The sequence below is a fragment of the Ostrea edulis genome, chromosome 5, assembly GCF_947568905.1.
Source record: "Ostrea edulis chromosome 5, xbOstEdul1.1, whole genome shotgun sequence".
NCBI classification, from domain to species: Eukaryota; Metazoa; Mollusca; class Bivalvia; order Ostreida; family Ostreidae; genus Ostrea; species Ostrea edulis.
In genome coordinates this window covers 27401335-27428657 of record NC_079168.1, presented here as the reverse complement: position 1 = coordinate 27428657, position 27323 = coordinate 27401335, and the positions used below count along the sequence as shown (strand labels likewise).

At 33.5% G+C, this 27323-nt stretch overlaps 1 protein-coding gene across 2 annotated transcripts; it reads left to right on the top strand.

The window, feature by feature from the left end:
* The first annotated feature begins 416 nt into the window (after positions 1-416).
* Positions 417-27094, top strand: LOC125650485 (SHC-transforming protein 1-like). 2 transcript variants are annotated; one of them, XM_048878840.2, is made up of 12 exons: positions 417-540; positions 6316-6472; positions 9917-9987; positions 10156-10213; positions 11079-11198; positions 15704-15757; positions 15932-16110; positions 18849-18996; positions 19728-19845; positions 20459-20632; positions 21665-21981; positions 23091-27094. In XM_048878840.2, exons 2-12 carry the CDS (start codon positions 6326-6328, stop codon positions 23226-23228), a joined length of 1524 nt encoding a protein of 507 aa, XP_048734797.2. In that variant the 5' UTR covers positions 417-540; positions 6316-6325; the 3' UTR covers positions 23229-27094. The 2 variants fall into 2 exon arrangements, with proteins under 2 accessions (XP_048734797.2, XP_048734798.2); XM_048878841.2 differs by lacking the exon at positions 18849-18996 and adding an exon at positions 16264-16330 and having other exon boundaries at positions 424-540.
* The last annotated feature ends 229 nt before the right edge of the window (positions 27095-27323 follow it).

Sequence of the window (27323 nt, the reverse complement as noted above, 5' to 3'; positions counted from 1 at the left end):
AAACGAGTCCTAATATTTCAAAATTTTTCTTGGGGGTGACCTGCGACCCCTATCCCCAGCGAGGCGGGACCACCCCTCCTGTATCTACCCCCTCGGCGCTTCGTGCCTCGGCGAAACCTTCAGTTTTATCACGCGTGCCTACACATTAAAACCCCTGATCGATGAAGGCTATGCCTCTCGACTTCTCTAAAGAAAATAGGGCCTAACGGCGCGAGTGGGGAGTGTCTTGAAGCCCAAAATGGGTCCAAGTCCTTTGAAGCTCCTAGTCAAACTTTCATATTTTAGTGCTTTTAGAAATACTTCTATAAAACTGAATATATTTATAAGACCGCCTGGTGCTGGATCCGCCACTGCGCGTCTGACTTTCCCCGGAAATTATAGATCTAATCTTGGTTGGTTTTAACTCTTAACAAAATATGCTCTAGGACGCATGTGTCAATGAGTAACACACTTCCGTATTCAAACAATACATCAGTCATTCGGTGTTTATTTTTATTTTGTGACAGTTATTGGTGTCGGAATGATTCAGATAAGATAAAGGTAAATACTGCTGTATTTGTGTATAATGTCAGTAATTATATTTCTGAATTTAGTTGGATAGTATGGATTGTAGAGGGCTGTAACAGAGATATGTCTCTGGCTGTGATACTGACAGTGAACGTAAAAGTAAAGTAAAGTAAATTTTATTTTAAGTCGGCACTATATACATTCAACATGTCAAACACAAGCTCTGTAGAGCTTTTTAACCGACTATAAACGTTTTGTGTACATGTAAGGGCTATGTCCAGTTGATTTTAGTAGTAGTAACTAAACATTTAAATTTATAACACAAGGACAATCGGTTAATTTTACTTAAAATGTAACTATTTCAATTCTCTGGTCATTAATGAAACTGTGATGTAATCAGTGGATTTTTTTGGGACCCCCCCCCCTTTACTATAGGGACCGTCCAGTGAGCAGTGGACTTATAATGGTTGTAATATAATCAGTATTTCAGGACTCACTTTGGACCCCAAATTTTGTGTCAAGTCGAAACCTGAAATGTTTGTTGTACATTTGATATATATATATATATATATGATATGTATTAATCTTACATCATGTAGTGTTAAATCTAGGATCTAGAGAGGGCACACATATCATATGTTCAAAAGGACACTTTTCGTCACGGCAAGACAATTTCAGGGCACTTTCATTCAGACATTGTATCATACTATAATAGTAATAGATTAATCATTTAGCCACTTTAAAAGTTATACCTGACCTGCTGCCTTGATTTTAAACTTTACAATCAACTTTGTGAAATAAAGAACAATTGTTTATATTAACAAATATTTAAAAAAAAAATATGAAGGAAAAAGGGCATGGTGTGGCGCCATGCTAGTTTGCTTTAGATTTAACACTATCATGTATACATACAGCATAAAAATTTTGTTAAATACTTTTATCATAAATCTCTAATATGTCTTATGGTGTGACCATGTTTGAGGGGGAAGAAAAAAGTATGATGTTAAAAAAAAAAAGTGCATTGTGATGTCATATTCAACTTCAGTCTTCAGCAAATTTACAAACACAGGAGACCTGGTATAATCAAGGATTAATTAAATATGATTGACAAAATATGGTTTACATGCTTTTTATTGATTTTAAATGTAACATCTCAGAATGATGTTAACTTGGGTAGACGAGATTCAAAATGGTGAAATACATTGTTCTTACACTTGCATTCGAATCTACACCACTTTGACCAAAATTTTCATGTTCCACAAGTATGGTTTGATTTTTCATTAGTTTTTTTTTTAATATATATTTTACTTTTAATCATGATTGTGCAAGACTAGTGTTAGGGAGAGCTCTGCTTTCATGGCCCTTCAGACCTTGAGAGGGCTTCACCCTCTATCAATTATCATAACATGAAAATGATCTCTTAAAGACCAAGAAAATAAGCACCGCCTTCAAATTTACCTGACCTGTGAACCCTTGTCAATCAGGAGAAATTGAGCTTCACATTGGATGCTAGAAATTGATGGACATTTAGTTACTAGTCTTTGTGTATACCTTATATATCTTATCAGGCGATTGAGGCGCCCGTGCAATCTTTTGATGCTTACCGCGTAATACAACTGGAGAGGGAGTTTTCATGTGGAAATGGTAGTAAATTTTGCATACAATTACATCATTATAATAGAATATAGTAGGGTGTGCTTAGGAATGGGTACGGTTGATAATTATTATGGATTGTTAGAATATAATTTACACAGACATCGATTTTATGCTAAACATATTAATTATGAGTAAATACATTGTACGTTAATGAAATTTTGTTTATATACATTTAAAAATTTATAAGCGTAATTTTCCCTCGAAACATGGCGACAAGTTTACGTGTATGTAACTGCAATCTTATTAAAATTAGATGTTAAATCCTCTCGTGTATTCGCATACATATGTATGCGAGCGGATCTAACATCTTATTTTAATTAAATTGATGTAACTGTCAACTTATCGGAAAGAGAAGTTAGCCGCTATAAGGGGTCTTTCTTGCATATAATGGTTGGAATTGGGATCCAGAGGAAGAACAAATTCTTTGTCTGGACCATTTATCGAAGGAACTGTTTGAAAATCCGAATGTCCTGACTGTTTTTGTAGGCCATGCGTTATGGACGAGTCACACAGACAACTCTGGTGTGCCTTACAGAAAAATTTCTTCAAACTGAATAAAACTTTGAGAGCAGTTTTGGAATATATTCATGTAGTCATCACGGGGCATGGGACGATTAGCGTTTTCATTTATATAAGATAAATTTATCAAGCTTTCATTTTTACATGTTTGATTCATTAGATTTAATTATCAACATTTTGATTAACTTGCACAAGAAAAATGATTACCATGAATTTTTCAATCTTACAAAAATGCACAGGTAATGCAGGTAACACAGATAACATCCTGTGTATTTGGGACGGTATATACAAGCAAGGGTTTCCTCCGGCTCGGGGATTCACACCTGCCTTAAATTAGCTCTGCCCCTTACTTAACTTACCTGAGGAAAACCGACCGGTTGAAAACCTCGGCCTTTAAGGCAGTCAATGAAATTGTAGAACAGTGGGTTGTTCTATTGTTTTGGCCACCAATTTGACCCAGTATTGTATTTCATACCCAGAAAACGAGAGGAGTATTTTGTAAATAACCAACAGTGTCGTGGTCTTTTCAGTGCTTCTATGAATTTCTTTTTGGCCTTGTATCTTTTTAGATCTGACACTTAAAGAAAGTAGGTGTTGTTTGATTTTAAGCAAAGGAGATGTGGCATTAAACTTTTAACAGACTCAATAGTTTCTTTGTTTAAACTTCGAATAAATTGAATAGCCAACATTATGAAAATAAAATCAACATATATTGAACATATGTTCAGTGTGTTGCAATCAACACACCACAAAAAGCTGCACAAATGATGTAAAAAGGTGCAATATATCGAACCTTGGTAATCATAAATATGATAATGATCAAAGCTATTGATTTACTTGCTGCTGTAAATAATTGGTGCACTATTTGTAAAAACTATGCTTTGGAGATTGAGATATTGGTTCTTTAGTTGTTGGGAATATATTCTTCAACACTTGTCACTATAAACTGGTCCTTTACCTCAAAACAACATTACTATACATTAATGATCATTGTTGACTGAAAACCAGTTTACAAATAACAGCATTGGGTGAACTAACCGATACAGCTATTTATTCAAGTAGAACTGTCTTTAATTCTTTGTTACTGATGGTTTAATGATTTTTGTAGTTTATCTTATTTTTGACTCATTTTTTTGTTTAATGCAAATTGGGGAAAATCACACTATTTGATGAGGTAGTTACATGTATCTTGCATTGGGAATGAGGCCATTCATTGGCTCCAAATATAGACAAATAATAGCCCTAGTATCAATATAGATAAAAAAAAGTTACAGTGGCCTTTTGTGGTTGGTTGCAGTTTAATTTTTATATTTCCTCTGCAGATCAAAACTGTCCATTGAAAACAGCAATAATTATAACTTTTCCATATTAATGTTTGTAATAAAAACCATAATCCATGTTTTACATTGACATTAGGTCAGGAAACGGGCTTCTCATCCTTTGTAGTGATTTTAATACTGATAAAAGCTTCGTGAAAATGAAAGTGAACGTAAATTACGGAAAAACAGGAGTAATTTTATAACCGTATTTAAGCTAATTATGCATGGAATTAGAAATTTAATTAAGGCATATGGAAACCCAAGTACACTTACTTCTCTACAAAATATTAAAGAGAGAAGACCCTTATCTTGTATACAGTTAGTTTTCTTAAGTGTTTAATAAGGAAATAATGCCCTAGTGAGTATCCAGTACTGAGTCATGGATTTCCTCAAACTAGTACTGATGTATCATGAGTAGGTCTAAGTACCGATGGAAATACACCACTGATATGTACGGTACTCTCCTACTGCAATCAAGTTAAGGTGGCTCTTTGCACTTAAAATTTTATCTGAATGGATCCTTAAATCATTTAATAACTTTTAAAGTGATGACTTAACGATGCTGATTGGTTGAAAAATTCGTTTGATTTCTCTGTCAAAATTTCGTTCGGAGTTCCTCTGCACTAAGCATGCGGGACTACTTTTCTCTGGAATGCGTCTTCCCCGTTCTAATTTTAACGCTATTTATAGAACGGGATTTTTCACATAAGCATTATATATAACGAAATGCATTTGTTTGATTTTTGTTTTTCATTGCTATCAAAAATTAGCACAACTAAAGATATGAATAAAATACAAATTAATTTAAAGAAACAACATACATAGGCGATGACGTGGCAGAATAGTCAATTTGATGACGTAGACCACTTACTGGTAGAAGTTGACAGATTACACGAGTTCCCGGTATGAATCGTCTGCTTTACGAGATCGATAACATGACGGAGCAAGTGGCAACTTCTGATCTGGTAAATATCAATGAAATTGAACTGCGTTATATGGGGCTCAGTTGACTTCAACGAGTGCGTTTTGAACGTTTTCCTCCATATTGAAATGGAGCCGAATTGCATTCCACCGTTCCAACGACACAACCAGTGTTCAACGTCTCCTCCAACATGATGCAGCATAAATCCAGTCACCACTTGTTATCTTCCTTTATATTTAATTCAGCTTTTAACCATTGCACCTTTAATTTGGCGTATAATCCATTTAAATCTGCACAGTAACTGTTCCTGACCTGAACGCACGTGCACAGCCATGCCGTTTTGTTTTTGTTTTCATTCTTGCCTATATGTATTCCTATGCGCCATTTCAGAAACGTTAATTCAATCTTTTTGATGGGAGAAACTATTTGTTTTTCTATCTTAAAAACATAATTAAATGATGAAGTTTTCCGTCCAATGTTTCGTTTGATACATGCATCAAACAAAGAATTATAAGTTTCATTTCTTAAACTTATAATTCTTTGTTTGATGCATGTATCAAACGAAACATTGGACGGAAAACTTCATCAATGCGCATAGCGCATTGATGAAGTTTTCCGTCCAATGTTTCGTTTGATACATGCATCAAACAAAGAATTATAAGTTTCATTTCTTAAAGCACCTTCTATGAAGTTTCACCATTGAACGCTCTCAATTATTCTATATGTGATTAGTTTTTCAGGAATGACACTGGTCTTCGTTGCAGGTTTTATTAGATGTTTATTTCATGCATCGAATCACAGTAAAATTTGGACTCTAAAATCTCTGATTACAAACAAGAACACCTTTTTTATCATTCCGGAAGAAATCACAAAATATAGATAGTCTGTATTGCTCTTTCGATGTTGTGAAATCATACTTCGTAAGAGGTGCTTTAATGAGCCATTAAAATTTAGGTGTAAGGAGCCACCTTGAACAGCTTATTAGCTATCTTATTATTCATAAAATCAAAAGTCCATGCTTATGCATATTTTTAGTGTACACAGATATTTTAGTTCACTTTAAGGTGAAATGTGAACACGAGTGTCAGATAATATAAGTGTAATACATTTCTGTACTGGACCATTAGGAACTTCCAACACATGGCACTGAAGAAGTGCTGCATGTTATGTTTAAACACATAGGAGCACGTGCTCTTAAATTCTTAACGAAGGTCCTCTTCGTGTGCATGACATGTAACGCAAGTCTGTATTAATACAAATTGCGTAACATATTATTTCCTTTATTGTTCTGGCCTATTTCAGCCTATTTTGCGGTCAGAAGAATGTATCGCACTACATGTAAATTATTGGACAGTAGAGATAAAAAATGAATGAGGAAATTTAACTTCTTAGATAAAACAGAATGGCAGCGAAGGAAGTTAGGAATAAGAAGAAGGGGAGGTCATCAGAATGGTCCAAATCAGGAAGCTTCATGAACAAGCCGGACAGGGGCTGGATCCACCCGGACTTCCAGCTGGATAAAGAGGCAGGGATCTGCTACGGAGTCAGGGTAAGCTGAACGGTTGGAGTTATATCTGATGGATTAAGAAATTTTAAAACTAGAGACGTTGACAGAGGTTTTATTGTATATGGCTTTAGAAGTAGATGTTTGTTACTTAGATTGTGTGACATGTGAATTATGTGTGAAACGAGACACATTAAAACAGCTAGACTGTACGTACATATACAAGATAAGATACCCATACTGTGGGAGGCTACAATAAAAACACTGGGTTGTATAAGGATACAAATTATAGTTATTTTACAGTGTGTAGCGGATTGAGTGTGTGTAATACTTACATTCATCGAGAGGCAGGCAATCAATTAAAATTACACCTCTGTACATAGAATGATTTTAACACATAGATGTTTGTAGTTAATCCTTAAACTTAAAAAAGTTACCATGTATTTGGTTTTTACGTAACGCATTAAAATTCAATATCCTGTCGTGCTTATAAGTATTATTTTTAGATATATTCATCATCAAACATTTAACACTATCTATATTTCTGATGTAGTTTTTTGATGTAAGGAAATGAATTGTGATATACATTTCACATTAACTGATACATTGTAACACATGTTCAGTCCAAATCTAAAACAAAAGCATGATGCACTGTGTACTGTGATGAAGATATAGGGCACGTGGTGGGTGTGACCGGTCCACAGGGGATGCTTAATCCTCATAGGCACCTGATCCCATATCCGGTATATCCAGGGGTCCGTGTTTGCCCTACTGTTCATTTTGTATTCCTTATAGGATTTATGAGATCAATCACTATTTGTTATCTTTACCTTTTCGTATCTACGTGTATTAAAGTTTATGTTAACGGTATATTTACTTTAAATTGAAGTGCAGCTCTGTTTGCTTGTTGCATCATGTACATATCAAGTTACTTGATAGCAAATACACCACTTCTATTATTGATCAAGCAGTACTATATCAGTTGTTCCAGTGCTATTTCTGTCAGACTCATATGATAAAAAAGTTCAAGGAAGTAATGGATGTCCCTAGTATGTAGACAAGTATTGTAAACCAGTATTGTAGACTAGTTATCCCTATTAAAGAAAAATAAACATGCCATACTTGTGAATTATTTGTTGAATATATTATATATATACTTTACTGTCCTGTTTATGATAAACTTTGGTTTGAATATTATATGATATCTCTAATGAAGCTTTATAATGACATTTGTGGTACTGATCCCATTAAAGAAATTATCAATTTATGTCATTATGATAGTACAAGAGATTTATGTAATTATATAAACAAATATTGTATGCCCTATTTTATGCCCAGAAAAGAAACTCGACTTGATCTTTAGATTTGTATTGCTATGTCTTTCTACTATTTCTGTTTATGATATAATAAGATGTTTGTAACCATGATTCTTATCAGCAAAGGCAAAACTGTTGTTTGAAATGTAAATATTTATATATATATATATATATAAAGCTCAAGGTATGAAATATTTAAAAGTAATGGATTGAAAGTCATGCACACACATCGAAAGAAACAACAGGCTTATGTGGAGATTTTCTGTCATATTGTTGATAACTTTTCACAGGATTCTTACAACACATATATTACAGAAAAAAAAGGACTTAATTTACAGCAGTTTTTACACCAAAATATGTTTTATCAATAGGATAGGGTGTTCATTGATAAACATCAGTTACATTTTTTAAGCTTGGTCGTGTGATAGCGTTTTGTATTCGGCTGTCAATAAGCAATGACATGTTCTTTTCCCTGTAAGGTTTTCTTTTAGATTGTTTTATACTTGTCAGAAAATATTCCATTTTTTGTGAAAAGTTGTTTGTAAATGTAAACATTTTTACCTTCGATATCTTTACTATTTAAAAGATAGCCATTTCCTCATGTATGTAAACAATGTGCTTATGAATCTTGATATAGTACAGCTGTTTAACAGCTGGAATTTTTTAATCTTTATGGGAGTATGAACAGCAATGCTTCATACCAGTATAATTTTCATGAAGCTTCCTGAAGGATGCTGGCATAAAGTGTTGCAGTTCATGCTCTCTTGTATTTTTAAAATGTAAATTCATTTCTTAAACTTTGTTAAAGGGATCGATTCACGAGTTTCCTCCAAATTTTGTTTTTCACTTTAAATGATCAAAATCTAAAGTATAATATGTTTAAAAGGTTTCACAAAAAAGTGAAGGATATTTGTCCTGATAGAAGCTCATGAAAGAGTTTATTATTTGTTTTGAAAACAATTAAAGATTCAAGTGTTTTATTGTTTACGAAGTTTTCAAATATATGGATATCGATCCAAGTTTATTATATATATATATATATATATATATATATATATACAGTGTATATATTCAATAAATTCTTTTTTCTTGGTATAGGAAATAGTTTTCCTTGGCTCTGCGTAATTTTGATTTTGGTTCGTGCGGGGAAGGCAGTTTTTATATTTTTCCATTTTACAAAGTAAAAGAGGAAAATGAACAATTACGCAGAGCCAAGGAAAACTATTTCATAAAACTGTTTAAGCCGAAACTAAACTGTTAATATTTTTACTTCATGTTATTTAACATGTACATTTTACATAGAATGTCTCCTTTAATGTACAGGAATATTCAGAGGCGCTTAAAACTTATAGACTGAACTATTTTAAATATGTCTGTATTTTTAAAAGTGCCTATCATTAACATTGTATAATGTTCTGACGTCACAATCATGACTGTATTATGTTTGACGTTGCCCACATAACGTCACGAGGATGAAGTCATAATGGAACTTGTTTACATTGTTTAAAAATCTACTGACGAGCCTGCAGGGTGAAAGCGCTATAGATAAAAGTATTGGGTTTTATTTTTTGACTTTATATATATATATATATATATATATATATATATATATATATATATTATATATCATATTTCAAGTATATTTTAGGTAAAACATGTCATTTAAAAGTTAAATTTGTGCCTGTACAAAATTAAGATGCTTTAAATTACAAAATTAACATTTCACTGGTTATTTTGTGAACATAAAAAGACTCAAGTCTTTGTTTACATAACACAGAGTTAAGGCTAAAATATTCCTATAATTATCCTTGCATTCAAAAGGTCCAGATTTTGGTTGTCAACATTAAATGAGTTATATTTTTATAAGTTCTTAATGAAAAATATTTTTTCCCCAAAAAACGCGAACCAGTCACTTTAAATACATACCATCATTTTAAGGTCATGTGGATCCAGACCTAGACCAAGATAATTTACATATTCCAAAATAATTTACATATTTAGTACAATGTCATTATGTGATATCATGATATGGCTGATTTATTATTATTTTTTTTTTTACAGTACATTGGTTGTATTGAAGTCAAAGAATCCATGAGATCTCTAGATTTACATGTTTATAGTACAATGTGATAATGTAATATTAAATGTTACTGATTTATTATTTTTTTTACAGTACATTGGTTGTATTGAAGTCAAAGAATCCATGAGATCTCTAGATTTTGAGACCAGAACAGCACTGGCCAGGTAAAAATTCAGTGTCAGACCCTATAAAGTGTGTTTATTATGCAACGTGTCGATATACATGTATGTTTGTTATTTCATGGAGAAAGTAGCTAATTCATATGATAAACAGTTATTGTAAAAGACATTAATATGAACAAAGAAGGCAATGTTTATGGATTTTTTTTCCAGAGAAGCCATCAACAGAGTATGTGAAGCAGCAGGTCTGAAAACAACAAAAAAGAGAAAGGTAGACCCTGTGAGATAAGCTAAAAATAGAAAGGTAGACCCTGTGAGATAAGCTAAAAATAGAAAGGTGGACCTTGTGAAATAAGCTAAAAATAGAAAGGTAGACCTTGTGAAATAAGCTAAGAATAGAAAGGTAGATCTTGTGAAATAAGCTAAGAATAGAAAGGTAGACCCTGTGAGATAAGCTAAAAATAGAAACTTTAAAGTAGACCCTGTGAGATAGCTATAAAGAATAGAAAGGTAGGCCTGTGAGATAAGCTAGAAATAGAAACTTGAAGGTAGACCCTGTGAGATAAGCTAAAAATAGAAAGGTAGACCCTGTGAGATAAGCTAAAAATAGAAAGGTAAGCCTGTGAGAGAAGCCAAAAATAGAAAGGTAGGCCTGTGAGATATCTCTCTCCATGTCCTGTATTCCTAGTCGTCTAAAGGCATCACTTGACATTTTTTGTTTGTCGCTGGAGGGGTCTTCAAACATTACGTTTTATTCTTGTTCTTCAGAGTAGTATGCATCTTGGTACAAAATATTTCTTTAGTGATTGCTCAGACATTTGGTTCGTTAACTGTCATGACCTTTTATTAGTTGAGAGAAATGATCTTCAGAATTACAGTCTTGCTTACCGGAATTTTGGTGTACATTTGACCTTAGCTCTGTTGTGTCACCAGGAGTAATCTTGACTATGGTTTGCAAGAAATTCAGAACTATAGCATACTGAGTCCTCTTTTCATTTCTTGCTTACCATGGTAGTATGAGAGATTCAGGGTCTTTAGAACTCTGTGTTAAAGTTTGACATGGAAATGTTTTTGTACAAAATTAATGTAGGACCAACAGCAAATGATTGATTATATTTTTCTTTGTCTTTCAATAGGTTGATAAAAAGTTGACCAAGATGTTGGGTGAGAAACCGATATTACAATATGCTGGGTCCAACGTCAACCTGACAATTTCTACCGAGTGTCTCAACCTCATGATCATGGAATCAGGGGAGGTAATTCTAGTTCTCAAAACAAATAATTATGTTATTTGAAAGATTAGACTATTTTTTAATGTGGGGATCGTATTGTGTAATAACACTTTTAAAAAGATCAATGGAAATGCATGGACAATGGAAAATAATATCCATTTTTTTTTTTATAAAGACCTAATTTGGCCCTGTATATTTAAAAAAAAAGAAGTCAGAATTGGTAGGCCATAAATTATATTTTGAAATGCATCATGATAAGACAACTATGATTATGGCTTAATGAGGACACCACAAAATACATCATTATAGTCATTTATGTGATTTTTTCACTCATTAAGCTAAAAATGTAAAATATTCTGCTACAACACAATCTTTGATTTGATTTTTTTGCTCACCTGCTGGGTGGCCTCTGTCTGGCCATTTGTCCATAAACTTTTACATTTTCAATTATTTCTCTAGAATTACAAGGCCAATTTCAACCAAACTTGTTACAAAGCATATTTAGGGAAAGGGGATTCATATATTGTTTTTGTCCAGTGTGTCTGTCTGAAACTTTAATTTTACTCATAATTTTGTACTTTTAAGAAAATCTAACCTATTCAATATCTCCTGAACTATTTAAGGAAGAGATTTCATATTTTGTTTATATTTAAATCTTTATGGCAAAACCTTTCATTTCATACTATGATCTTTGACCTTGTGACCTTGACCTTCTGCAGAACAGCAGTCATGTTTGTCATTGGTTTTGAGGCATCCTCATGTTGTGTGAATTTAGTTTTGGTTATGTCTTGACCCTTTGAATGGAATCAAATTTTTTCTTGAGGGAATAAAGATTAAAAAACAAAATCTTTGAAAAATCACAACAGCTAAACAACAGCAGGGCCATGGTGACTCAGGTGAGTAATGTGGCCCATGGACCTCTTGTTTTGATATATTATGTGTATTGATAGAACTGGTATTGACAGGTATTTTTTAAACATTATTTATTTTTTCAATTAAAGAGACTGATTCACGTTTTTTGAAAGAAATATTTTTCATTTTTGATGTTAAAAATTAAAAATATAACTCATTTATTGAAAGAAATATTTTTCATTTTTGATGTTAAAAATTAAAAATATAACTCATTTAATGTTGACAACCAAAATTTGGACTGTTTGAATGCAAGGATAAGTGCAATATCTTAGCTTTGATTCTGTGTTATGTAAACAAAGACTCGAGTCTCTTTATGTAAACAAACCAACCAGTGAAACGTTAATTTTGTAATTTAAAGCATCTTCATTTTGTACAATAACAAATTTTAACTTTTAAATGACAAATTTTACCTAAAGTATACTTGATATGTGATATATCTAATAAACTTGGATCAAGAAAACTTCGTAAACAATAACACACATCAATCTTTGTTTTCAAAACAAATACTAAACTCTCTATAATGAGCTTCTGTCGTGATGAATAACCTTAATTTTTTTGTGAAACCTTCTAAACATATTAGACTATAGATTTTGATCATTTAAAGTGAAAAACAAAATTTGGGGGGAAATCGTGAATCAGTCCCTTTAAGGGCTGTTCTCACATTTAAATTCATGTAGTATATGTCAAAGTACAACATTTTCCCATAAAAATCAAGAACTTTTTACCAATTTTCTCGTCCTGTTCCTTTTTGTAGATTTTATAAAATGTAGCCAGGTAAGCATGAAGTCTCTATCTACAACTTATTCTGAAAGGTCCTATGCACAGAACAAAAATTTACTTCGAAATGAAATATGTTGTAAATTATAATAGTTTAAAGAAGGAAACAATTTTAAATCCTCGTGGTTTTCCTGTTTCTCTCCTTGATTATCAACTTTGTTTCATAGACTCCTTATATGAATTGAAAAACGATATGAACTCTTAAGAATTTGAAGTGCAAAGTGCTTGGAATAGAAAATCTTTACCTGATTTTCATTCCGGATTCCATGAATTAATGACGTCATAAGAGACCACAATCAGATTTGTGAATCAAAACAAAAGCAAGCCCATGGACGTTTTATTCACAATGGGAGGAGTTTTTGGATGAGGGGCCGGAGTTTGTTGTACATGGATATCACTTTGAACCCATGATTAATGCAAATATCAGTGATATCGACGATTTTTCCTCAGAGGTCGAGCAATAAGATTGATCAAGATCCTATTCATTCTGAACCGATTACAAAATAATACTGACTGGTTAATGATCAATATATGATAATTTTAATAGTAGATTCTCTTCTGATGATAAGAGAAATATAGTTCTAACTCCAGGCGGTCAGCATATATTTTTTTCAGGGAGGGGGTATCAAGTTGAAAGTTGACATGTGAAAAAATTTTGGAATAAAAAAAATTCGTCCAATCTTAGAGATCCTGAATCATGGCAGGGTGTGATGTATCAACATCATTAACATATTTTAAGTTTATTAATTCATTTCTGAATGTACTTTCACAATCTAAATGGAACAAGGGTAGGAAGACAGTCTGGGCAGATCCCACTTATCCTAATGGGATCCAACTCTCTTCCAGCTAACACTTTTTACCGGACATAAATTTTTATAAAAAAAAGGTCTGCTCTTCTCTCTCCCCCCCCCCCCCCCCCCCCCCCCCCGCTTTTGATTTTTTTAGTTTCAGGGTACAAGCACTCATCCTTTGCTACATGGATTCAATTCATATCTTTTATGATTTTATTCCTCTCAGTCTTTTCTACATGTACTATCTAAACTAATGGAGGGGCCAGTCACCCAATATATCTTTCATGTACTATACATAGAAAAATAACAGGTAATGATCATTGTCAACGGGGAAGGGAGGGGGGGTTCCGAGTTCAACATGTGGTATGCGCCTTAACCCCATACTGACTCCGATTCAGCCTTTGCACACATGGCAAGTACCGTACTTAAATCTTAAATTTGTTTTCTTTAGAATTCTTAAATGTATTGTATGCAGATATTTTAGCGGGTGATTATAATTACAGTCTATGCGAAAGTTTTTTGGACCACACAGGACATCCGGTCCTGTGTAATCAATGAACACACCGGACTGAACCAAATTTTGTCAGACCGAAAAACCTGATGTAAAAAAGTGAAACACGTGAAAATGCAAAACCAAGGAAATCTTTATTTATCATACTTGGGATCCCTCCCGTATAATACTTTAGACGGTCCATGCGGTTTTAATCACATTCATTTACATATTTGGATTTGTGTGCTAGTTTTTCTTATAACAAATATTTAATTGATTCCACATCAAAATAGTAAGTTCAAAATCGGACACTGAGACATCGGACATTTCGGTCCGGTGTAAAAAATGATGCATCGGACCTCAGGCACTGAACATCGGTCAGGTCCGATGGTCCGATGTCTTTCGCATAGACTGTAATTATGATAAACATAAGTGGCTACTTAACATTATTTTACAATAATATTTGCGACATTAGGGCCTATATGAAGGATAATTTCCTATCACTTACCAATTTTTTTTTAAAATAGGGAAATCTGTGTGCAAATTAGTGCTTCATTAGAAAAAAAAATGCCCCCCCCCCCCCCCCCAACTCTGGAATAACTGTAAAATTGGTTTATTTCATTTAATATATAAACTTGTAATTTCAATATTGCTCCACCTTTTCTTTGGATACTCTTTTTCAAAAGGTTGTGTGGGGTGTGTCTAATAATGCAACTTTCAGCATATAATGTTAGTTCTTTTCATCTTTAATTTATTTACTTTTATACTTTGACAGAAAAGTTCTGATTCAAAGAGGTTCATATGACAAGTTATTAGTCGAAAATAGTTTGAACAACGTCTGATCAAATATTTAATTTCTTATACCCACTAATTTTGGCCAATGTAGGGTGTAATTGAAACCGATTCCTGTCATGCCCCATAAAATGATTGTCCCACAACTTTGAGTTCTGTGCGACTTTAAATATGATCTCAGTGTAGATTTCAAACCCAAATCTTTTAAAATATTTTATCCTTTGGACACAAGTATAATGAAACACTCTTCTGATTTAGTACCTTACAGTTGAATGCAGGCACATTGAACCATTTTGATGGCTTAAACCTGCAGTTGTTTGTATAAACTTAAGCACTTTTGTGTCTAGCTGGTCTCTTTTGACGTCATCAAGCAAGGGAGATAACTCATCATACTATGGATACATCATATCACAGCAACAATTGATGATCTGTATTATTTGTTACCATACATTTTTTGTAAATGACTTATTTGCATATATTAACTAATTAACGGAGAAAACTTTTTTGTGCAAAATAAAAATGTAGGTTTGAAGGGATGAAATGGCTACATGTTTTGAAGGACCAACTTTATTGGGCCGAAGTACCCCAAATCCTTTATTTTCTTTTATTTGTCTAGAGTTTTCAGGACATTTGTAGAGTCAACTTCTTCTATGGCTGTCACTCAAGAATACAGTATATGTATCTTGTCACAGAGACCCTGATACATGTAGTACTACTTTACATCTTTTAAAAAAGATTCTAAATGTTACTTGGCTTGATATTTACAGATTATTGCCACACATCAGATGCCAGGGATTTCCTTTGCATCAGGAGGAGATGCAGTGAGTAGAATGGAATACTTTGCTTTTAAAACAGTGAACATTTCAAAATAGATACATCCCCCCCCCCCCTATTAGATTATTTTACCTCTATTTCACACAGTTTTAGTATTGTATAGAAATGTATATTTTTCATTAAACATAGAGAGAAGTTACATTGTCACAAACTACTTACAGGAAACCCTGGATTTCGTGTCGTATGTAGCGAAGGACCTGGTGAATGGCCGTGCTTGTCATGTGTTAGAGTGTGGAGGGGGGCTGTCGGAGGATGTCATCACAACCATTGGGCAAGCTTTTGAACTGCGGTTTAAAGAGTATCTCAAAAATCAACCCAAAGCAATGGAAATCCCAGACAGGTAAAAATAACTAAAATCTGAATATTGTGGAAGTTTACTTCAAGTGAGTTCATTTTAGATTTCAAAAATAAATGCCATGTTTTTTAAATACTTACAATTTTAAGACATATGTCTATGATATCAGTATTGTTGGGTATTTTCTGTTGTATTCAGTACACAACCATTTGGTGAAGGTATTTTGTTTGAGGAGAGTGACCACTATGCAGCTATATCTGATCCTGTAAGGTCGTACTTCTAAACAGCTCACTAAGAGTCCCATTTCGAACACACACATTGCCTTGCATGCTTAATCATCCTGAACTATTTTATGTTTACATTGAATGTGAATTTCCATTGCATTTGCTGAGGTTAGATATATAGCATTTGATAGACCAAGGTGCCCTGTTACTTGTATTTCCATGACGACATATGCATAAACCTTGTACACCTTGGCTTTTGCTCTCAACTACCTATGACATTCTTTTAAATAGTGACAATGTGCAGGATGGGAAATATGTATAAGGAAATTATATGTAGTGTACTGCTGGCTAGATTCAATAGGATAAGAGTTAATAGACTGACAGCTAGCTCTGAGTTCCTGCAGTGCTTACTGCCAGTATAAAGGCTAACGTTAAAGGACACATCGCATGTTTCTAAACTTTTTCATTTTTTCAGCAAAATTAAATCTTTTCATGCCTAAAACTACTTTAAATGTGTTTTTAATGAAATATTTTGGATAGTTTTCGAGTTTGAAAGCAATGAAATTCAAATTTTGTGATATTCATACATGTACATGTATTTACTTTTGCTATTTTATGCACCATTATGTGTGATGTCTTATGCGCCCTCGAGTTTGAAAACATCTATTAGCCATTTCATAAACAGATAAGATTTAATCGACAATAAACCAATTATCACTTAAACGGTTTGTAAAGAACATTGCATTAAGGTATTTTGTGTCGTTTAAGGGTGTACGAGTTGTTGGTAGAAAGGATTTAGACTAAGTATTTTTCGAAGGAAAGTATGAGAAAAAAGGCATGGATAATTTTTGTTGGAGCCAAAACTTTACCTTAAAAAACACCCATTCACCTTTGTCCAAGTACTTTTTCAAAAACCGCTTGGACAGAAACCCAGATAAACTGTGAGAAAATGGATATATCGAAGCTAAGCACTACTATGCCTGCAGCATAGACATTCTGTTCTGGTCTTCAAATTCAATACACACTCGCATCAACTGACCTTCACCTTGTAACAACATATAACTTGTGCTCCCAGTTTCTACCAACTGATAGATTTACCAAAAAATCAAAGACACAAAATAATTGAACTTTTAATTATAAATGATAAAATATTGTATTTCCTAACTTTAAAGTGACTTGTAAAATTATGCCTCATTGAACTCGAAACACCTTGAGTGCGTCAGTATATAACGTCCAGGTTCCCACTTCCTAACAACGTGCAGATCACAATTCAAAAATAATAATAATGAGATTGCTTTGTTAAAGTAAAATATTGTGATTTTCACTTTAAAACAGATTATTTTTATTGATTTTTGTTTTTTGGTTTTTTTTCCCCTCTCCAAAATGCATCTGTGACAGTAGTTTTTGGCCTAGTTATCAAAAATGTAACATATCATAATTTTTCTAATCCAAAAATAAATAGCAATTGCACTGTTTATTTTTAGAAAAACAGCATCAATTACAGATGGAATAACATTACCAAATAGTGTATAGACAGTGACCCATATAAACATTATTTATTCACAATATTGCCAATTTCAAACTCACTTTATTTAGGTATCTGTATGCACTGGTGACTAAAACATATAATACTTGGGAAATTTGTCAACATCAATTTAAATGTTGTCCATGGTGAATAAATTAGGCCCCTAAAAGCTGAATTTTTAAGAGTATCTCGTACTACTTTTCACGATCAGTTGATCGAAGAAGGGCGCATGTGACGTCACTACCAAGTGACTACCTATTAACTAATTAAATTGATGCTGCTTTTAGAAATCAAGGCATAGATTTAGATCCGCATTGTGGCTAATTATTACAATATTTCGGTGAAATAACTATAAGAATCGATTACTATAAGCATAAGAAAGACAAAATGCATATAATTTTGTATACTTTGAAAATATGTGATATGTCCTGTAAGTTAATATTATTTGAAATCAATGAGTATATACACAAATGGGTCTTAGAAAGACAAGTGCAGTAGTAAGGAATTGATGTCACTTTGGAGGTTATCCATGAAGAAACCATTGCTTATGTCAGGTTGGAGAAGGTGATGGCTCCTCAATCCATTATCTACGACACTTTACAGGTTTTCTGTGAAGACTCCGGTGTTTACATTTTTTGGAGGTTTATCTATGAGGGGTGTCTGTAAAACTTCTGATGTTTTTTTTTTAAAGTTATCTGTAAAAACTCAATTCTAATTTTTTTTATCTAGGTTAACTGTTAAGACTCCATTTTGAGGTGTTTTTTTAGGCTAGCTGTAAAAACTCCATTCTGATGGGGGTCTTTTTTTGTAGTTTTTTTTAGGTTATCTGTGTAAGCTCCCTTCTGATGGAAATTTTTTTTATATTATCTGTAAAGACTCCATTCTGATGGGGTTGTTTTTTTTAAAAAAAAAAATTTAAAGGTTATTTGTAAAAACTCCCTTCTGATGGAAGTTTTTTTTAGGTTATCAGTATCTGTAAAGATATCATTCTGATGGGGTTGTTTTTTGAGGCTATCTGTACATTTTTACACCAGGTCAGATGGCCCGTTGGCAGAGGCTGATGCTTGGGGAGACGATGAAAATGAGTACTATAATGACCGTCCTGATGCACGCCCACCCTCACCACCATCTTCCTCAAAAGCACCACTGGCAGAATATGCCACACCCCCTTCCAACCTCCCCGTAAGTTGTTGCTCACATGATAAAAGCATTATCAAGAACATGTTTTATAGAGGTGGCTTTATGTCACCCTGTTTAAACGTACGTTGTGTCGAGGGATAGAAGTCAAGCTCTGTACATACTCTGTAGGTGGTCATTGTAGAGAAAATTCATAATACAAGTAGGTAGAGAGATGCTGTAGGTAGAGAGACGCTGCTGTTTATTTTGCACAAAAACCATTAACGAATTGGGGGTGTTTAGATAATCTTTTAAAAAAAGATAAAAAAGAACTCTATTGCCGACATTCTGTCATTCAAAATCATGTGATGTTTTAAAAGTCCAAGTAAATGTAAAGAAACCTTTGAATTCTGGATGATGTTCACAGTGCAGTTGAAAACAAATTAGTGCATTTCAAATTTCAACATTGATCTCTATCATTTCATGGAGAAGTGTTTTTAAAACATGCGATTAAGACATGAAAAAATTGCCGTAGTGTCTCTTTCATTTTTGTGATGTTTTAATTTTAGTTTTAAGTTTAGTAACATGGACAGCTAGAAATTCCACTTACATGTAAATGGTTTGAACATAGTGTAAGGCAGATTTTGTCAATCTGTGTCAATTACATACAAAAAAATGAGATTGCAATAGTTTTATTTGAAAAAAATGTAATTATTCTTTAAACAAGGATGTTACAAGCAATCTGTTTGATACTTAGCTATGAGAGTTTCTGTAACACGTCTTTTGATTGGCTGTAGGTTAGTGATGGGGTATATTCATCAGTGAAGGACAACAAGTCATTAGTCTACGACACTCCAAAGGAACAGCCCCTCATTGATCTGTCAGACAATGGTGCTAATGTATATGACAACAAAGGTTTGTATACTGTGCAGAGGCTTTAGAATGAGAAACATGACAAATATGTCATTTTATAGTATACACCTATTTACTGGCTATGAGGACAATAGCAAGTTTATTGTCCCCCAAGACAGCAACTATTTCCCGAGGCCCAGCCGAGGGAAATAGTTGCTGTCGATTATGACAGAAACTCATTATAGAGAGTTTATTGTTTGTTGTGCAAACAAAGATCGCGGTATGTTATTGTTTACAAAGTTTTGATAATGCACAGTTATCGATCTAACTTTATGATATATATTACATTTCAAGTATTCTTTATATAAAATGTGACATTTAAAAGTTAAATTTGTGTTTGTGCAAAATTAGAATGCTTTAAATTACAAAATTAACATTTACTAGTTTGTTTGTAAACATAAACAAGGCTCGATTCTTGTTTACATAATAGCACAGAGTTAGGCTAAAATATTGCTCTTATCCTTGCATTAAGAAGGTTCACATTTTGGATGTCAACTTTAAGTGAGTTATGTTTATAATGTTTAACATAAAAAAAGAAAAATGTTTTCAAAAAACGTGAACCTGTCCCTTTAATGGTTTTCTCACATGAAAATATGTAGATGCTTTTCTTTCATAGAAAATTCTACATCTCCTGAATTTAAACCTAATGTCTATGACAACAAGGAAAATGTTCTGTTTGAGTCCTTGCCCAGAAAACCCCCTACTCCTCCAACTGTGGACAATCTACCAGACGTTCCTCCTCCTAGGATCAGGGAACCAGTCAAACAGGCAGAGGACCCCTTTGACTTAGGTAAAATAGACCACCAGTTTACTTCTAAGTGCAAATTAGTAGACTATCGTAATGTTACCTTTAATTTTATGTCAAGCGCAATTTGTTTTTGAATCACTCAGGTTATCTACATACATTTAGTGCTATTTCTTCTTTGTCATTAGTGGATCATAAACTTTTTAACATTTTCAATTTCTTCTATAGAACAGCTGAACCAACTTCAACCAATTTTGTTATAATATCTATGGGTCAAGGGGAACAAAAATTGTGAATTTCAAGAATCCTGCCTCCCTGAATGGGGCTAAAACCATCAAAATTAATGGGATCTTCAAACATCTTCTTTACTCCTGGACATCAAGCAGTCAAACTGTTAGCATGACTATGATAAGCAATGGGCCGTTTTACCAAAACATTGAAATTCATGAATCCCGGGATCAAGGTTCACATCCCAGGGTGGAGCTAAGTTAGTCATATATTAAAAATGCATTATCTTCATATGTTGAAAAGGCAATATATTCTAGAAAGTCTTTACTCTTGGACATCAGGCAGGCAGATCTTTTGCATGATTACCTACAATGAGTAATGAGCCCTCTGAGAATATTGTAACAAGTCATTTGCCCTTTTAGAACTCGAATAGAAAATTGCATTTTGCTGTGATGTGATAGTACTTATTTACCTATTAAAGAATTATAAATTATCATTTTATATGATCATAGATATATGTATATCAATATGTATATCATCTAGTACAAAGTATAAAAGTATAAAAAGCACACAGGTAACACAATCATTTCTAAAGACCAAAAAATGGGCATACTCAGGTGATCGTTAAGGTCCATGGGCCTCTTGTTTTAGATTTTATTATATTGATTACTTTAAATTACATAGTCTGAGAATTGTATTGTTGAAGCTTCCATTGAAAAGGAATTGACTTGTCAATGAATGTACAGTATGCCTTAGTCATTTTTAATTATATCAAATAGTTATCTAGGGATAGATGAAACACAAACAATTAAGTATGTTCCCATTTTTAATTTGTAAGTATTATATTAGAGCCCTTTAGTGCTGAGTTACCTCCTCCGAGAAACAAATCTCAACAGAATGGCATCGAGGAAAAACCACTGGAAGACAAGGCAGTGTGCGACACTCTCCCACCGCTCAAGGAAAATCCAAACCCAGGGAAGGGCATAGCCCCAGTGTTTGAAGAGTGGTATCATGGAGCCTTACCCAGGAAACAGGCAGAGAAGCTTCTACAAAAGGATGGGGATTTCCTAGTACGAAAGAGCTCAAGTGACCCCAATCAGTTTGTACTTAGTGGAAGACAAAATGGCATGATCAAACATTTATTGCTGGTGGATCCAGATGGAGTGGTAAGAAATTCTTAACTAAGTCAATTTAATGCTCAAGTAGATATAAAAGTCTACAGATTTTATTTCTATCCAAAGCACCTGATCCCACCTCTGATATATCCAGGGGTCCGTGTTTGTCCAATTCTCTATTTTGTATTGCTAATAGGAGTTATGAGATTGATCACTGTTTGTGATCTTCACTGTTTGTTGCCATGTAAATACACAAAATATTACATGTGTACTATGACTTTAATAGAGAAGATGTCATGGTAAAAACTAAATATGCGGATCATTTTTAAAAAAAAAAAAAGACATGCATTTTCCTATGTGTATCTGATAAATGAATAGAATAACTAGCCATAGTTTTTTTGCGCTGCCTGCAGAGAATAGTGATACTAGGACTTCATATGTCTATACATGTATGTCTGACTTTCACCCCTCGAACTTAGTATTTGTAAGAGATAAGACTTTCGTATTTAGCATGTGTATTCATTATGCAAGGCAGGCTACGAACAAGTTGATGGTACAGGGGTTTCAACAGTCTCATTTAGAGTCAGCATTTCACAAATTCTATGGTCGTTATAAAGATCTAGTTTGCCAATACAACCTACCATTAGGTAAAATGCTGTCTGACTTGTTTCATACCGATTGTTAGTTGCTTACTCCTCCTAAGCACCTGATCCCACCTCTGATATATCCAGGGGTCTGTGTTTGTCCAATTCTCTATTTTGTATTGCTTATAGGAGTTATGAGATTGATCACTGTTTGTTATCTTCACCTTTCATGAATACATAATTACTTCTGATGATCATGGCGGGTGTGACCGGTCAACAGGGGATGCTTACTTCTCCTAGGCACCTGATCCCACTTCTGGTATATCCAGGGGTCCGTGTTTGCCCAATTCTCTATTTTGTATTATAGGAGTTATGAGATTGATCACTGTTCGTTGTCTTCACCCTATCATGTTTAATGTTCACCATGACTAGTGATGCCTTTGCAGACGACACGCATGTTCCTAGTAGCACTGTATTATTTTTTGTATGGAGAAAGCTGTGGTTTCACCTTGCATGTAATGTATTGTGTACATACATTCTGTTTCAATTTACAAAGGATATTCTTCATATTTACAGGTTAGAACCAAGGACCATACATTTGAGAGTGTTCCACATCTTATCTCCTACCACAGAAGTAAGAACTTTCCAATCATCTCTCAGGAGAGTGTTCTATATTTAGTTCGACCAATCAGCAATAATTACACAAACTGCTGACCAATCGAGCACTGAGGAAATAGAGAGATTGGACTTCTTTCATTGCCTTATATAGAGATGAAACACAGCACTAAACACATTGTTAACATATTCTGTGTCTGTAATTTGTATTTTCTGATCATTTAAATTCTTAAACGCCATTGTTTGGATGTAGATTTTTTTTTTCATTTTGTAAATTTTTAGTGCATGGCTGAAGCATGAGCTAATGCCTATGAAATACAATTATGTGTGTTTTTTGAGAGAACTCTTTTTGATAATGTGTACTTCACACTACTGTAGGAGGATCTACAATTTGTACTGTGCTTAAGCCTTCACCACAGCAGTGATTTTGTAGGTTTTTATTGGATGCTTTTAAGATTAGTCAAGAATACCAGTGATAAGCCAGGGCAGCATGCAGGGAATGTAACATTTTATATGTGGTATTTTTGAATTGTTGAACAGTATCCGATTGGTGGTGTTCATATTAAGAAGAATCTAAGAATTGGGAACTTTTGACTAGTTATTTTTAAAAATATTTGAGAATGTATTTCATAGAAATTACTGAATTTCACAGAATGGAAGTTGTAGAATGTTTAGGGCTGGAAATGTATTATCCAACCTAGCCCTTTGTGTAGCTGTTGAAGACGCTGATAGTGTTAAGTGGCTGTATTGCAGAGCAGGCTTTGAGAGGGTTAATTATAAATCAGCTTTATTTCCTAATCAAAAGGAGCGAACAAGCTTTCTGACATCCTAGGAAGCTTTAATCTACAAATGTACATGTATATGTAATGAAATTGGAGTAAGGGATTACTTAGACATGTAGTGATAGGAGAGAAAGGATATTATGCTAATTTCCTAAACCATACACAGAAAGTGTAATTATTTGTATTTTTTTTTGGTAATGTAGCCAGAATTGAATTGATACACATTTATTTCATTTGTGTTATTAAGATAGATAAAGGCATGAAATGCTGTAGTGTATGTATTTTATGGAACAATTGTCAAGCATTATTATTTTTGTATGTTAGAGGGCTGGTACCTATCGATTTTTTTTATATCTTTATATGAGTTTGAATTCAATGAATCAACAAATACGTGAGAGAGTATAGAGAATGCAAACCTTTGTCCAGACTAAACTGAATTCATTCCTTCCATATAGATCACAAATCCATCTTCAGATCTCTAAATGTAGAAGATATGTGCCAAGTTATCAAATCTAACTGTGGTTAAAAATTTCCTGAATATGCACCAAGTAATTTTTCATTAACTTGCCAACAAACAAATAGATTAAACTGACTAAAGACAATTCTAGCATGTACCTGTAATCATTAATCTCTGTTGGAGGTCAGGGATCCCATCCGAGGTCAGGAATCCCATCAGAGGTCAGGAATCCTGTCAGAGGTCAGGGATTCTTTGAGAGATCCCATCAGAGGTCAGGGATTCTTTGAGAGATCCCATCAGAGGTCAGGGATTCTGTCAGAGATCCCATCAGAGGTCAGGGATTTTATGGTCAGATCATGACTACACCAACACTTGACAGGATTTTGCATTATGCATTCATGTATATGTTCAAACCTTATGTTGTGTTTCAAAAAAAATATATGTGCACATACTTTGAGTATTGTAAGAGTCAGTTGTTTTCAAATGGAACTATCATCTACTTCATTCTTGCCACCACCAACAAATTTGGACAGAGGGTATGTCCGACTACATGGTGCATCTGTCTCAAACTACTGGGAAAGATGAACCTGTAATAAAAAAGAAGTTAGTAGGCTTTGAAGTGAATTTAGATGTGTGTGTGATTAGTGTATAGAGTTAGCAGAGGTATGTACTCTCTGAGCCCCATCCGTTGTAAGAACTATATATATATGTGTGTGTGATGTGTATGCGTGATAAAGCTATTTGGTTCTCAAAATTGACAGTCATGCTTTTGGTTGTTTGTGCAAGAATCTAAAGTAGCCAAGTTGTTAATCTGGATTTGACCAATATGTTTTAGAATTATTACATCATAATGATGATGTTTTGTGCCATTATCAGTATTTCAATATACAGGGATTATTTCTTTCAGAAAGCACTAAGCGTGAGCTTGCACAAACTTCATAAACATGTATATTCTGACCGACATCTTACCAGAGACTTCTATTTCCTGTAGCTATAGAGAAATTATGTTGTCTCAGTGTGGCTCTGTTAGCTTTCGGAATGAAAAACATGCACAAAAATAAGAATTTCAACCGACTCTGAATTGTCTCTTTCTGTGTCTGTTACTCCAAATGACTAGAGACAGGAGAGGCACATTTAAACTCTTGTCAGATTTGGTATTTATTGGGAAATCAAACATAATTTAGTCTTTATTACAGGGGCTTAACAAGTTTTTTACTCTCTGTATGTGTGTGTCCTTTTTGTACCACACTTTGAAAATACTGTATCGTGTTTTGTAACTTTTGTTTCCCTAGGTAGGGGGAAATTGTATACATCTTATCATCATCGTGTGTGCTCTGGATTTTTTGGACTTCGTTTTTATGTATTTTTCATCTAAGCTACATCAGTTTTTTTCTGTGATAACTGTACTATGTATTTATTTAAAGTTATTTGTACATTCAGTGCTTTAGTGTCTTGCCTCTTTTTAAACAGGAAGCTTTGATAAATATGTTTATTGTCAGCTGGAGACTAGTTTTAGTGCGTTAATTTAATGGAAATGAGCAATGTACAGGCGGATCGCTAGTACTGGTATGTTGAATGGGCCTGTGAATTTTCAGCTCTTAATCATTCGTAGTTTCTGATGTAGTTGATACCTCATGAAATTATAGAAAATGACACAAGCTTTACAAAGTTGAAATTGTAGTGCTTAATCTGCAGTATTTGTGTAGAAACTTGCTGTACAAAATGATGTTCACCAAAAATTACGGAATGGCTGTAGGTAAATATAGAAACACAAGACAACTTTTGTAATATATATGCACTTTTATGATTGTTTTACAATTTCTAACTTTAAAATCTGTACAGACAGATGCACGTCATGTCATTACCTCCCCTTATAATAACCCGTTACTGTGGTTGTGATTTTAATAATAGTAATTCTTATCCGAAGCCCATTTACAATATTACTATTAATGTAGTGTTGCCTTTAATTCTGTAATTTGTTACCAATTGAAATGGGCACTCCCAATTGTATTGATACATTTTGTCTATAATTTAACCCCCTAAAAGGATACTCGTATCTGCAACATGAATTTTTGATGCATGGTAAAGATGTAGTGATGTAAAACAAATGAACGATTATATTCCTCCCATGCCCTGTAACTGTGACACTTGTGTCAGTGATCAAAGATCTTGTCAAAGTTCATTTTAGATTGAGTCTAGAGATTAAAATTGTGATTGATTAAATATAAGTTTGTATTTTTTGTGGTCATACACATATTTGTACATTGTATATATCCTGATCAGCATTGACACGATGGACCTTGTTAATGTAAATGTAGGGTGATGGTGATTTTCAGTGAAGCAGACATTAACCATTGTAATAAGCTAATTGTTTTTGGTGTACTCTCATTTATCAATCATACAAAACTTCAACAGAAACAATCAGCATATGATCAAGTTTGTTCATTCCATATTTTTAGTATCTATATACATTGTATACTCGTTGATTTTCATTTTGTTTTACATACAAAACCATTATATCATGTAATAGTCAAATGGAAAATGAGAAGTAACATACATAGGAAAGTGTCAAAAACATAGAAATGGTATGAAAGAAATAAATTGATTTTATTTTTTTCAGAAAAATTCTCAGTTTGCAAGATGCTTTCAATTTCATACGTAACTGTTTATGTACATTAACATTTTTTCATGTGCGAGAATGTGATATTAAAATGATGAAAACCCAATTATATTTTGTGTATTTTTTTCTTGGCCGTTTCAGATCAAATACATGTATCCATCGATCTTTAGAACAGTAATCCAATATTCAGAAGTGTAGAAATTTAATGAGCACTGGCAATACCACCTGGATCTTCAGATTATAATACCATGACCAAGGTCAGGTCATGTGTGCATTGCATTTTAACCTTCTGAAATCAACAAGTGTAAAGCCACTTTAAAAGAAATTTCACTTTT